This window comes from Centropristis striata, chromosome 2, assembly GCF_030273125.1.
Source record: "Centropristis striata isolate RG_2023a ecotype Rhode Island chromosome 2, C.striata_1.0, whole genome shotgun sequence".
Lineage (NCBI taxonomy): Eukaryota > Metazoa > Chordata > Actinopteri > Perciformes > Serranidae > Centropristis > Centropristis striata.
The window spans coordinates 20599456-20613695 of record NC_081518.1 but is presented as its reverse complement, the minus strand read 5'-3'; the positions used below and the strand labels follow the sequence as shown (position 1 = coordinate 20613695).

At 40.2% G+C, this 14240-nt stretch overlaps 1 protein-coding gene across 2 annotated transcripts; it reads right to left on the bottom strand.

Annotated features, from left to right (window-relative positions):
• Positions 1-4111: 4111 nt before the first annotated feature.
• On the bottom strand, positions 4112-11320 carry LOC131991145 (uncharacterized). 2 transcript variants are annotated; one of them, XM_059356465.1, is made up of 2 exons: positions 9651-11320; positions 4112-9600 (listed from the first exon to the last, which is right to left on the bottom strand). In XM_059356465.1, the coding sequence occupies exon 2, from the start codon at positions 8600-8602 to the stop codon at positions 7565-7567; it is 1038 nt and encodes a 345-aa protein (XP_059212448.1). In that variant the 5' UTR covers positions 8603-9600; positions 9651-11320; the 3' UTR covers positions 4112-7564. The 2 variants fall into 2 exon arrangements, with proteins under 2 accessions (XP_059212448.1, XP_059212456.1); XM_059356473.1 differs by having other exon boundaries at positions 9690-11319.
• Positions 11321-14240: the final 2920 nt, after the last annotated feature.

Below are 14240 nucleotides of genomic sequence, written 5' to 3'. Positions count from 1 at the left end.
ATTAGCAATTATTTCAATGAGTGTCCTATTAAGGGTTAAAGTGGTGAATCTGGGAGAAAAAAGTTGTTTTTTTCCACCTTTTTCTCGTAAATCTGCAACTTTTTTTCACGCAGATTTGCCACTTTGAATCTCTTAAATCTGCAACTTTTTTTCTTGTAGATTTGCCACTTCAATAGTACATTTGCAACCTTTTTCTCGAAATATTACCTGAAGTTACTTTGCCTGATAAAGGGTTAAAGTGTGTGAAACTGAAAGAAGGGCTCCCCATCTGGTCGTTTAAAACCATAAAGCATGCAATATTAGACATTTTTTATTTGAAAATGGTGAAATGTGTAAATGTAACCGGTCTGGCCTAATACCTCGGTCTGCTACAATCTCTGCGTTGTGTTTATGTATGATGAGGAATGAGATGCTGACAGCTGCTGCTCTGCTTGGCTGCGGAAAATGTATTCTGTGTAAAATACATAAAAATCACTGCAGCAACATCTAATGACCAGTCTCCTAATGCACACCTCTCCTCTGCAGGGCTAGAAGCCGAGTGAGTTATAGCATTTGCTATGTTCAATTACAGCAACCCTAAATAGACAATAACACATCATTTGCATCCATCACCACTTTATCTTTTACCTTTAAACTATGTATTATCTTTTTACACTTATTAGGCTACATATGCGTATTGTCTGAATGTCTTTTTTAAAGCACCTTATAAATGAGAAGCACACGTAAATTTAGTTGTATACTTTTTTTAATACAATGACAATAAAGGAAAGCTTGAATCTTGTGAAATGTACTGATTGGTCAGATGCAACAGAGTCACTATCTGTGATGTAGAAATCCATGTGGTTCTATGAGCTCACGAGGAGACCTGTCCGCTCAAGTTACCAAATATGGTTCTTTGCCTGATAAATGGTTAAATTAAATCAATAAAACAAAATGCATCCCATTCAATTGTGCAATCACAGAAATATTTTTTTTGTCTTTTATATTTTATAAATTAACAACATGACAAAATAACAAAAAGGGGAACTCACAAACCTGTAAAACACATGAAAATCAGTACAGCCACATCTCATGACCAGTCTCCAAAAGCACACCTATAAAAAGAAAAGTACATAACAACAACCTGCATCAGAAACGCTCTGGTAGCAGAACTTAAAAACAGCGACCTAACACACTAGAGCAAACATGCTAATAAAATTAACAAAATAGAAGCTCCCCAAAAGAAATACAGAAACAGAATTTTTACATGAAAAATAACAGTGAAACATGAACAGGAAATATAAAACATCTAATTTATACATCGGTTACATACAGTCATAATTTTGATAACTATAATGAGTGATTTGCGAAAGTATAATTCTCTTCAAATGTTGTTGCAGCGTGTTGCACATGTGTGGATGAAAGGGGGCGCCAGCCCTCCATCACACACCTTGTTAACCCTTTGGAGTTTGGGGCTGTCTTGTTGGTTTTTGACTCTTTTTCATTCTGCCTGTATATGCAACTTAAATAATGATCACCATGCCATGCTGGTATCATCTTTTTCAGCACAACCTCACCTGATTATTATCCTTATTATGTAATTTTAACTTACTGGATCAACATTTCGAAACACGCAAAAAAATATATACAAAAAACACACATAAAACGCACCAAAAAATAAATAAAAAACAGATAAAAAGACAAAAAAAGACAAAAAACACAAAAAATAAACAAAAACACACATAAAAAACACACAAAAACACACAAAAAAGTATTTTTAAAAAACACATAAAAACACACAGACCACACACATGAAAAACACAAAAACACAGATTTTTTTTTTTTTTTAAACACACAAAAAACAAAACAAAAAATAACAAAAAGCACATCAACTGAAAAAATAAAAATAAAAAACATAAAAACACAAAAGATTGCATTAAAAATGAAATGCATGAAAAATCTCAGCAAAAAAAGTAAAATCATGTTATACTTGGTCATGGTGATTTGAACCTTTGCTGAAAAAGAGTCGACGCATGAAATTGGACATGGAAACTTCTGGAAAAAGCCAAAACTCTAGAGGGAAGCTGAAAGCAGGGCTCCATGCTGCTTCGTCTTTATGTCATGATGTCATGAAGAAATCATGCTCCGGTGCTTTCGTGGACTCCAGAGGGTTAGAAGAATTCAGTTTGTGGCATCCGTCTATTCCTATATTCCAATATGATATATTTACTGGCTACCTCTGAATGGTTGTAACTGTTAAACTGGCTGTAAAATTGACTGAACAGGTAACTAGATACACAGTTTACATGTATAAATATCACATTTAATTGTAATGCATGTCAATTCAACCATGTGAAGCCATGTCTCAGTCTATTTACAGTCCGTCATCCATCCATCCATCCATCCATCCTGCATATATACATATAGTGTGTTTCCATAGAGAACAGCTGTGCTCAGTGGAGGACCTTGAGGTCATTTGCTGACTGAAGCTTTCTGATGTTCTCATTAGTTAAAGTCAAAACCAGCCCCTTCATACTCTGCCAACTTCTATTCTTCACCTCATAATAAAAGCCTAGGGTGGTGGTGTGTGTGCTGGGCTGGCAACACACACACACACGCACGCACGCACGCACGCACACACACACACACACACACACACACACACATCTTTGTACTTCTATCTTTGTGAGGGCCCTCATTGGAATAGTGAATTCCCTTGCAAGGTTATCACAGATTTGGATTTTTCATTAGTTTTAGTTTTAATTTCGTTTTGAATTTTTGTTTTCAAATTCCTTTAGTTTTAATGACTTTTTAGAGTGAGTTTGCTAGTTTTAGTTTAGTTTTCATTTTTTGGAATGCTTTAGTTTTAGTCAAGTTTTTATTAGTTTTAGTTTTTTGTAATGAGGTATTTGTTGGGTGGGAGATTAAAAGAGGTCACAGTGAATTTTGCCTTTATTTTCTTTGTCTGATCCACCTTCATTATGTGTGGAAAAAGTTGACAAAGATGAAAACAAAGGACATTTCACTATAATTTTAGTCATTTTTATTTTCAGCTCACGAAAAATGTTTTTTCAATTCTAGTTTTTGTTATTTCGTTTCGTTTTCGTTAACTATAATAACCTTCTTCCCGAGCCCCTTAGCCTAACCTTCACCATCACAACTAAATGCCCAACCCTAACCCTAATACATGGTTACCTTAACATAAACCTAATGTAACCTGAACCCTTAAACAAAGCCTTTAAAGAAGTGAGGACCGGCTGAAATGTCCTCACTTTGCAAAAAATGCCCTCACTCTGTTGGATAAAAACAAGTTCCGGTCCTCACTATGTAGGAAGAACTAGAACACACGCACACACACCCTTTGATCCCCCTCTTGAGGCCAGGGAGCTCCTTTTGGCTGAATTACAGGAATAATCAGGGTGTGTGCGTGTGTGTGTGTGTATTACACTCAGGTGAATGATGGATGCTGACAGAAACCAGGCTACTGGATGTGAAAGAAATGATTGTTTCCAAGCTCAAAAATTATCCTTTGTGCTCTACTGTTTGCCTTACTATTTCTACTGTTATTATGTAGTTTATCTATAACAAGCCCTTTAATATTCAAAATGTATGTTTTGTATTGTTAGAAAAATTGCATGAGGAAACCTTGAAAATTGATAATCTGTCACCAACAGAAAAAACCTCACCATTTTTCTGCGCAGATCGTTGATGGGGAAATGAAGAGCTGGAGCCGTCCAAGTTCTCAGTTTAACATAGTTTTATTACAATACGTCAAAAAATATGCACTTAACAGAGAATCTCCGGGTTCAAAAACTCATGTCCCTGAATACAAACAGACGTGTTTCAGTTCGTGTAGTCTGAACCACGACTCTCTCCCTGAACCCATTAAAATACTAATATTTGTTTACAAAACATGCTGGTCGATTTCCTCCAGGAAGTTCCACCCTCTTGATCTGCTGATTCGCCAGTTTTAATCAATAAAACGGCACGTCAAGCCACCTGCCCCGGACAAGGCCATCCTGACCTGGCCTCTTCTCCAGAACATTCAACAAAAACCTCCTGCCTTGTTATGTCTTACAAAGTGTAGTGGCAAAAATCGTTATAAGGAGGAAAGATCACTGAGTCGTTGGAGTATAAGCAAAAAAGGTTTATTCTAATTGCAATTAGGAGAGCACAAGGTACAGTCAAAAAGGTCTGCACAGAGTGAATCTGCAGACAAAGAGAGCTAACAGTTTTTATAGAGTTACAATGAGTGTGTGTGTATTGGTTAAGGAGGTACAGCCTTACGACCTTGAGGACTTGAGATAGCAGGCATCCTACGCAAGAACAAGAAGAAGCAACTGTGACATGTTATCTTACAGGATGAAAAGGGCGGATTGTGTTCGCATGAAAATGATATAAAATTAATTGAAAGAGATATAAAGTCATGTGAAAATGTTCAGAGAGTTATGTGAAAAGGCATACGCATGGCACTTTGTCATAACATTTCCCCCTTTTGTTGTTTTTTTTTTAAGAAGGAGGACAGTCTTCTCGTGTCATGAACAAAGCACAGTGGGTCATAAAGTCAACCTACATATCAGCATCGTCATTAACATCAGAGTCAGAGTCAAAAGAGGATTCAGAGAAAGTGTCATCAGAGGCAAGGGCAGACTGGAAAGCAGGAGGAAGTGGGGTGGGGTCAGGCAAGGGAATGAGTTCATTCCTAAGGAGCTGAGTAGTGAACATGGAGGAAACAAAGCCTTTAAGCAGGGGGACAACACAAGTAACAAACAGGAAGAATTGGAGCCATCAGAAGAAAGTCCTAACAGGCAGCCCTGTGTGAGCCAGGCAAGAGAGGTAACGTTAGAGTCGGAAGAGGTCAGAATTGGACGTACACGGAGGTGGGGAGCAGGAGGAGGAGTGGTTAAGGGAGAGGGAGGAGTTAGCGTAAGGTGGGGAAGGAAGGTGTAGGAAATAGAGTAGGGGGAACACTATAAGGACAGCGAGCAGGCAAAGCAACAGAGGGTACCACGGAGGCCACAAAGGCCAGGGGCACGAAAGGGATGCCAGGGGTGGTGGCGCTCCATAGCCTAAAGGTTAAGGGCTTTGAGAATCAGGAAGAAAGCAATAAACGAAAGACAAATTAAAACAAAACCTAAAGAGAAAGTCAAGACAACAAGAAAAAATGTGTCACCTGTCCTACGCCGTAGGTGTCGCAAAAGGAAACTATGGTGGGGTGTGAGAGCAGTGTAACTGCGTATGCCTGGGACTGGCACTTGTGATGTCACAGGTTGCTAAACCAACCTGCTAGTCACAACACTCTCAACACTGTGTGTCAGAGTCCAGTGTGTTGGTGTGTAAATCTGTGGACAGAAGAGAGAGGGGGGAGAGACAGAGCCTAGACTAGTGGCTTGGCACCACGTGTTGCAGTCAGAGCGCTTGTTACACCTCTGGCTGATCTTGTCGCAGGGGAGCGCTATTTCACCTCACCCTAAAGTTGGAGGCTTGGCACGCCTCAACCTTGGCTTGCAGAGGGTCCGGAGGAGGCGGGACCTTAAAGTTGGAGGCTTGCGTGGATCCAGGTGGCCCTCTCAACGACTTTCACGGCCGTATGGGTTGGCAGCAGGACCTGGAATGGGCCCTGCCACCTCTTATTCTTCCAGGACTTTCGCCTGAAGTCTTTCACCACCACATAATCACCAGGGTGGAGCTGATGGATAGGACTGGTGGCTGGAGTTGGAAGGGCAGCAGTCACCTGTCTCCTAATGTCTGCAAGGTGTTTGGTTAGGTTAGCACAATACATTAGCATAGCATCTTCACACAGTGGTAGATGGAGCTGGAAACTTTGGGGCGTCCACACCTACAAAGGGAGGAGCTGCAAAAAGAATCTCATAAGGGCTGAGGTTAGCATTAGGTCGCTTGCGCATCCTCATGTACACAAGAACTAGAGGGAGTGCTTGTGTCCATTTGAGGCCTGTGTCTTCACAACATTTGGCCAATTTCTTCTTCAATGTCCCGTTCTCACGCCCAACAGCGCCACCACTGGCCAGGTGGTAGGCACAAATGACACAGGCTTGGCAATGTTTTTGAGCATAGGTTGAAAAACCTTTAGTGAACCAATGTTGATCAATCATAACCTGCATCCCCCCTTTTGACGCATGGTCAAGACCATGTGTCAACATAATGGGGAAACAGACTGCCACTGCTTCTCGTCAGAAGGAGAGGCTAGAGTCTGTACTGCAGAGAGTGAGTCGGGGACAGAGAGGGAACTGAGAGAGTGTGTGTGTGTGTGCCTGCTGGGGGAGCAGAAGAAGAGACGCAGCCTGCTCGTGCATTTCCTGTGGAACCAGGGTCAAAGGAGTTAGTGTGAGCAGCACATTTACACACAGCAACACACAAAACAGCTTCTAGGAGGTCAGCAATGAGAGAGTGATGTAGGATGGGCTCTCCATCACTCTTCAGGAAGCCCCTATGCTTCCAAAGGGCCTGTAATCAGATTTAGGTGTAACAACAACAGGTTTGCAGTTTTTAATCAGGCCTACATCATATTTGCCATTCGCTCATAAGGAGTCAGAGACTTCCTTTAAGGCAGGGTGAACCTCAGTAGCAGACAGTAACACAGCAGTTTCCCCTTCCACCCTGTCTGCATCAATCAGTACATGCACTGATCTGAGGCAGGGGAAACTGAGTTTGCAAAATTATTTGTAAACCCCCCCTTTTGATGAATACATCACAGCAGGGTCAGGAGTTCGTGCCCAATCGGAAAAAGTCGCGCAAAAATTTACCCATGGGCCCAAGTCTCTCCATTGATCAGAATTTGGTTTGGAGAGTGAAATATGTGGATGTGAACCTGGTACATGGTAAAAGGGTAACTGTTCGTCAGTCAACGTCACTGAGAGTGCACATCTCGTCTGCGACCAGTAGAGGGTGTCAGTCATGAGGTTGTCATTGATGTCAGCAAAGAAAACGTGTTCAAAGTCGAGGTCATGAGCCACGTGTGACGTGCCATGGAGAGCCTCAGCTTGCAAAAACTGCGAAGCCGGGTTAACCAGTGCACGTGCACGTGCTGTCAGTGGCTGTGCTACATCAATAGGGATTTTCCATTGGTACACATAGAGCAGGTTTTCAGGTAGCCAACTGGCTAATTGGTACGTTACCATGGGGTCACTTTGCAGGGGGGAGGTGGAGGAGCCTCTCTGCACGGCTTTAACGCCATCTGGTGTCAAGATGAGGTCCACTCCCAGAGTCATCATCAGGTCTCGTCCCATCAGATTGAAAGGACAGACAGCAGAGAAGAGAAAAGAGTGTTTAATTTTGGTTAAAGGTACAGGATGTACACATGAAATGGGAATGGTGAACTGTTCTCTGATCCTGTTACCACATGCACCAATGGAAATTATGTTTCTGCCACTATACCTTATGTGTGGAAACACAGATTGTTTTAAAACAGAGTGAGTAGCACCTGAGTCAACAATGAAATCAACATTTTGGCCTTGGACTTCTAAAGTCATAGTAGGTCATTTTTGCACACTTTCATCAGTAAGATGTACATATGTACCAACAGGCTGTGTTTGTATTTTCCTTTCTAAATGAGTGATAGCATCTGTCAATATCTTGTGTTGTTGCTGCCGTGTAAGCGTGCACGTGTGTGTGTTTTCACTTCCCTTTTGTGGGGCAGGTTGGCTGGGCGTCTGGTCAGCGGGCACCTCCCCCTCCACCTTTCCCCCGGACGGTCAGTCTGAGGCCTGTGTCTGGCTGAGGTGTCCACCGTCGCCTCCAGGCGGTCCCCCATGTCCTCCGCGTCCGCGCCCACGGTTGGCTTTGGGATAGGGACAGTCTCTAGCCCAATGTCCAGTCCCACCACAGTTAAAGCAGATGTTGGGGTCGTAGTGGCCACGTCCACGTTGTGGTTGCTGGGTCTGCTGGTGGAGAAGCTGCAGCTGGGCTCGATGGGCAGTATCTTTCCTTGTCTTCTTCTCAGCTTCAGTCTTTTCTTGCAGGCATGGTTAGCATGTCTTACCACATCGGCCAGTCGGACAGAGGACTCATTATGACCAATGCAGGAATCTTTCACAGCCAGGCAGACATCAGTTGAGAGTCCATTCAGGAACTGCTGCTTCAGGAGGCTCTCATATGCTGACATCTGGTCCCCTGGGAAGTTACGTGGTTTAGGGATGCCACTGTGGTCATCAAACACTTGTTGCAGGCAGTGGACATAGTCTTCAGGGGTCTCATCAGCTTTCTGGGTGCAGGCGTTGACCTTGGAGAGATCGCTGTGAAGAGGGAAAGCTTCTTTGATGCTTGTAACGAGGCCTTCCATCCATCGTCTGTATGCGACATCCTGTGCATTTCTGCCATCACCATCAGCAGCAGTCTGCCAGTCAATGGTGGAGGGCTGGACGTGGTCAGTGAAGTGTCGTCTGATCTTAGCAAAGTCTGCTCCGGACAGCTTCCTCATCATAACGCGGCCCATTTCACTGGAAGTTGGTGTAAAGTCTCTGATAAAGGCCATCACTGCGTCACCGAGGACTTGACCTCCCTGTGTGGCTTTAGGGAGGTGTTCAGCTGCTTGGAGCAGGTCGGCTACAGTCCACGGGCGGTAGACATAACCAGCTGCGCCTTCATGTCCCATCACTTGGACCATTGGGAGTGTGAACGTTTCTCCTCCCCTGCCGGTGTCATCCTTCCTGTCGTGGGACCTAATGTGGTCAGCGATTGGGGAGAAGGCAGGCTGTGGGAGTGGGTTGTTGGGGTCCCACAGAGCTAGCCTTGGGCCTGGGTGTGGAGTCAAAGTCAGAGGCAGCTGTGGTGATTGTGGGTCTCTGGCGCTGCTGGGGGCACTGCTGGTTGGTGGTGATGTCACTGGAGGGGTTGGAGGAGGCTGTCTTTGAGGGGAGGCGGCGTCAGCAGGCGGGTTGTAGGGGGGGGGGGCAGATCGAGGAGAGTGTCGCTGCTCAGAGGCCCGCCACCATGACCTGTTAGAGAAGGATACAGAGAAGACTTGGATTTAATCTTTGATTTTGCAACTTTATCTGTTTGTGATCCCTCTTCAGCTTTTAACAGTGTCATGGTTTTAAAGCCCTGCTTTCTTTCCCTGTGCTCACATTCATCCTCCCACACATTCAGACATTCCACATGTTTCTCAAGTTCTTTGATTTTTTCAGTTTTAACTTTGCCTTTTTTCATCAACTCATCTTTTGCTGTCTGTAAATTTGTTCGTAATTGTTCCAACTGATTTTTGCTCAGGGATCCCCCTTTGGGGAACCTGTATTTTTTTATCCAATATGGCAAGCATTCACAACATTCAGGGCCATATTTCTTTTTCATTTGTTGTATTATCGGACTGTTTGGATCACATTGTTCAGCTTTACTGCCTCGGGAACCCATTGTTTACTCATTCAATTTAATTCAATTTATTTAATTTTATTCAGTTTCTGTTATTTAATTTAATTCAATTTATTTATTTTATTCAGTTTCTGGTATTTAATTTAATTCAATTTATTTATTTTATTCAGTTTCCGTTATTTTATTTATTTCAATTTATTTATTTAGTATTTATTTTATTTTTCAAACTGCTTTTGTTATATCTCACAGGACTTTAACCTGGTCTTAATATAACTTTATATCTCACAGGACTTTAACCTGGTCATTGATATAAAATGTATCTGTTATATCTCACAGGATTTTTTAACCTGGTCTTAATATAACTTTATATCTCACAGGATTTTAACCTGGTCTTAATATAACCTTACATCTCACAGGACTTTAACCTGGTCGTAATATAACCTTATATCTCACAGGATTTTAACCTGGTCTTAATATAAAACACACCTGGCTACTTCACAGGATTTCAACCTGGTCTCAGTAGGAGTAAATCTTAGACTGCAGTAAATTGTTTTAGTGAACGGGAAGTACACCAGACCAATTCTAAATGCTTTACTCCAAAGACTCAGAAATACTACGTTACCAATGTCATTCAATTCATCATTACTGCCAAAATGATCAGAATTAGTAATCATACAATTTTTAGAAAATGGAAATTCAACATCTCACCAAAATCAGGAGAGTGTAGGTTCGGTTGGGGATCGCGCCGGAGCCAGCCAGTCGACCCCAGGACATCGGTCCTCCCTTCTCTGAATTTTGACTGGAAGTTAGAGGATGATCCTGAAGATCAGGTGGCCACCCCCGACGTCCCGACGATCCCGACGGACTCTCGGGCGATCCCACTTCTGACACCAAGTTGTAGTGGCAAAAATCGTTATAAGGAGGAAAGATCACTGAGTCGTTGGAGTATAAGCAAAAAAGGTTTATTCTAATTGCAATTAGGAGAGCACAAGGTACAGTCAAAAAGGTCTGCACAGAGTGAATCTGCAGACAAAGAGAGCTAACAGTTTTTATAGAGTTACAATGAGTGTGTGTGTATTGGTTAAGGAGGTACAGCCTTACGACCTTGAGGACTTGAGATAGCAGGCATCCTACGCAAGAACAAGAAGAAGCAACTGTGACATGTTATCTTACAGGATGAAAAGGGCGGATTGTGTTCGCATGAAAATGATATAAAATTAATTGAAAGAGATATAAAGTCATGTGAAAATGTTCAGAGAGTTATGTGAAAAGGCATACGCATGGCACTTTGTCATAACAAAAGATAGTATGTCTTACAGAGTCAAAGGATTTTCACTGTCTAACATGGATTCTAAAAGTCTAAAAAATATGAAACAGACAATGAAATATATGTTATAACATTAACACACAAACATAATCATTGTATCAAAATCATATTGCCTGATAAATATAAATGCATAGAGATATTTACCAAGGCTGACCTGATAGTCACGCACAGAGACAGACACAGAGTCAGACAACAGAGACAGACACAGACTCAGACAACAGGGAAGCAGAAATCAAGCATAAAATCATTTACCAATATAGAAAATAATCAATTATTTTAACAGTATGTAAAATACTGCTCTATTATGTTAATCAAACCGTTAAATAAATGTAGTTAATTAAACTGAAAATATTCTCCCTAAAATTCAGAGTAGTAGAAGTATAAAGACATCAAATGAAAATTCAGCTAATGAAGAATAATGAAACTAATGAAAATGTATGTTCCTCTGCCACAAATATCAAAGTCAATCCGCACCTTGAAAGTGATGGAAATTCAAAATTTTACAGTCTTATGAGACAATCCCACCCACCAAAACTTGAAGGTCTCAAGAGAGCATGGGAGGAAGATATACAGGGAGAGATAACTATGGAGAAATGGGAGGAAAAAACCAGATCCTGGTATAGAACATCTAGAGCAGGGGGCTCAAATTGCGGCCCTCGTGACGATATTTCGTGGCCCCCACCTTGATATGAAAGTTTAATGTGAGTTTTATAGAATGGCACTTTACTGTGTTGTGTGTGGAAGGTCCCTTTAATAACGTTTTTGGTAATTTTGTGTCTTTTTTGGTAATTCTGTCTTTTTTAAGTAATTTAGTTTTTTTTCTGTCATTTTGTGTCTTTTGGGTCATTTTGTATCTTTTTTTGGTCATTTTGTGTCTTTTTTAAGTAATTTAGTTTTTTTCTGTAATTTTGTGTCTTTTTTTTTTGTAATTTTGTGTCTTTTTTGGGTCATTTTGATACTGCCTCCAGCGGCCCCCAGGTAATTAGAGTTTGATATATAAATAACATATAACATAAAATCATCTTTCGGCTTTATTGGACTAAACACAGAAAACATAAAAACACACAAAAAACATAAAACCAAAGAAAATTACAAAAGAAAATCACAGAAATCACACAAAAAATTACAAAAACACGTACAAAAAACAAAAAATTGCAAGAATTTTTTTTTTTTTACAAAAGCACATATAAAAACACAAAAAAACATTAATCACAAAAGATTGCATTAAAAATGCATTGAAATGCTGAATGCACACTGCAAAATTCGAAAAAACTTCAGTAAAATCATGTTACACTAAGTCGAGATGATTTTAACCTTTGCTGAAAAGATTTGACGCGCTAAATGGCACATGGAAACTTCTGGAAAAGCCAAAACTTTAGAGGGAAGCTGACAGCAGGGCTCTCCAGCGCTTTAGTGGACTCCAGAGGGTTAATAAAGTATTCGGGATATAAAGTATTCGGGATTTACCTCAGAGTCCCACCCTATGTATTTTGGCCATAATAACAGAGGGGACAGAGTTATCACTCCTGCAAACTCTATGGTGTCAATTGGCCTTCACTACGGGGTGTAGGATTGCTCTAAAACACTGGAAAACAAGAAATATTAAACAATTTAATGAATGGTTGGAAGAAATTAATAAAATAGCAAGCTATGAACAACTGATTTTCAGACTGAACAATAAGGAGATATCCATGAAACTATGGAGTCCCTACATGAGGCTTGTGTGAGACGGATGATTGAAGGATCAGTGGAGATGAATTCTTATGTAGACGGGAGCTGTGTCTGGTCTGGGACAGGAGTCTGACATGGTTTGGGGTGGTGACTGTGAGGGTGGAGGAGTCAGGAAGGATGCTGGAGGTGTTAACCCTGTGTATGTAGATATGTGTCATTATTTTTATGTTTGGATTACTTTATTTTTTGAAAGTAGTTTTTGATGAGTAATTGTTTTTCTGTGGGTGTTATTTTTATTTTTTTATTTTTATTTCTTTCTTTTTATCTCGTGTTATGTTGTTACGTTCCTATTATTGTTCACATTCATGTATGTTGGTCTTTTTGTTGTACTATTAAAAAGCAATAAAAAATAAATGACAAAAAAAGTGATGGAAATTAATTAGAATATCCCCAAAAAACAACACCAAAAAATTACAATAATGGCACCATGATTGCGATATAAACCCATGTGAATACAGGTACATTCATACAAACTTAATCTAATGATAATACTTCCTTTTTTTAACAATTAACCCAGTAAACATATTCTAATTGATAACGATTAAACAAGTACAACCCTGAAAATGAGCATATTCCCCCTTTGAAATTACCACAAAACCAGTTTACTTTGGCCTTGGTTACCATAACTTCACAAGTGAAGTGAATGTTAAAATGTTTACCTGCAAATATGCTATATACACAGCAAAATCTGTAGTGTTGTTTTTTCAGTGTTAATAATTTTGAGTTGGTGAGTGTTGACTTTGGAGTTGTTTTAACACTTTTAGTGATCAAAAAGCTCTGCCAGCTGTCAATCAAGCGAGTTACATGTTAACACCTGACACCTGAGTTAGATTCACTTCATTTGGAGTTGATTTTCAGATTTTGTGACTTGTATGTTCGGCTAAAGACAGAGTGCACTTTTAATGTATCGTAAAACAAAACAATGAATTTTAATTATTACATTAGTGAAAGGAAAAAACATGATTTTGGAGTTAAAAATACACTTTGTGTGTCAAAGTCACACAATGTATGTTAAAAATTAGCACTCACAGTGAAAGGGAATAACACAATTTTAGTGTTGAAATTACACTTTTTGTCATAAAGTAACAAGATGTATGTTAAAAATTAACAAAAAGGAAAAGGAATAACACAATTTGGAGTTAAAAGTGCACTTATGTGGTGTCATAAAACAACACCAAGGGTGTCAAATATTTAACACTATTAAAGAGTTAAAATATTAACACTTTTCAAAGTGTAATTTTAACTCAGAATCCGGGAGAACTATATAAACTCAGAAAAAGTGTTAAATTTAACACTCTTTGAGTTGAATTAACACTCCCGATTTTGCTGCGTAAAAATATTTCAACAACAAGAACTAGGCTATGTATGCCACTGTTATGTCGATTGTGAGTAGGTCACCAGTCCAACATAAGCCCATGTAGTCTGTGAACATGATCAGACTGGATCAGGGGGTAGGCAACCTGCGGCTCTGGGGCCACATGAGGCTCTTCAGGCCTGGCTCCCTGTGTCATCGACAAAAAAAATTATACCAAATGAAATGTACGGCTCGGCATCTTAACCTCTGAATTTTGCCAACATCAAGTCTAGTTTTGAGTTTTTCCTTCAATTCCAAATCTCCTGAGATATTTTTGGTGTCCAGCCTCTCATTTGCTTTTCTCATTTGTGTCCTGGCTGCATTCTGACAAAATCACACTAATAAATGCTCATTTTTGTTGATTGTTAATTGTTAAAAGGACCCCCATTAGCTGTCACCAAAATGGGATGAGCTAGTCTTCCTGGGGTCCAAAAAAAAAAAATCGCTTCACAATGATAATGTAAAAACAATGAAACATTGTAGACATAATTTAAAAAATCATCAGAAATTATTCAAATAAGTTAT

Coding starts and splice junctions, on each gene's coding strand:
- LOC131991145 (XM_059356465.1), bottom strand. CDS start 8,602: ATGGTCCAAGTGATGGGACATGAAGGCGCAGCTGGTTATGTCTACCGC.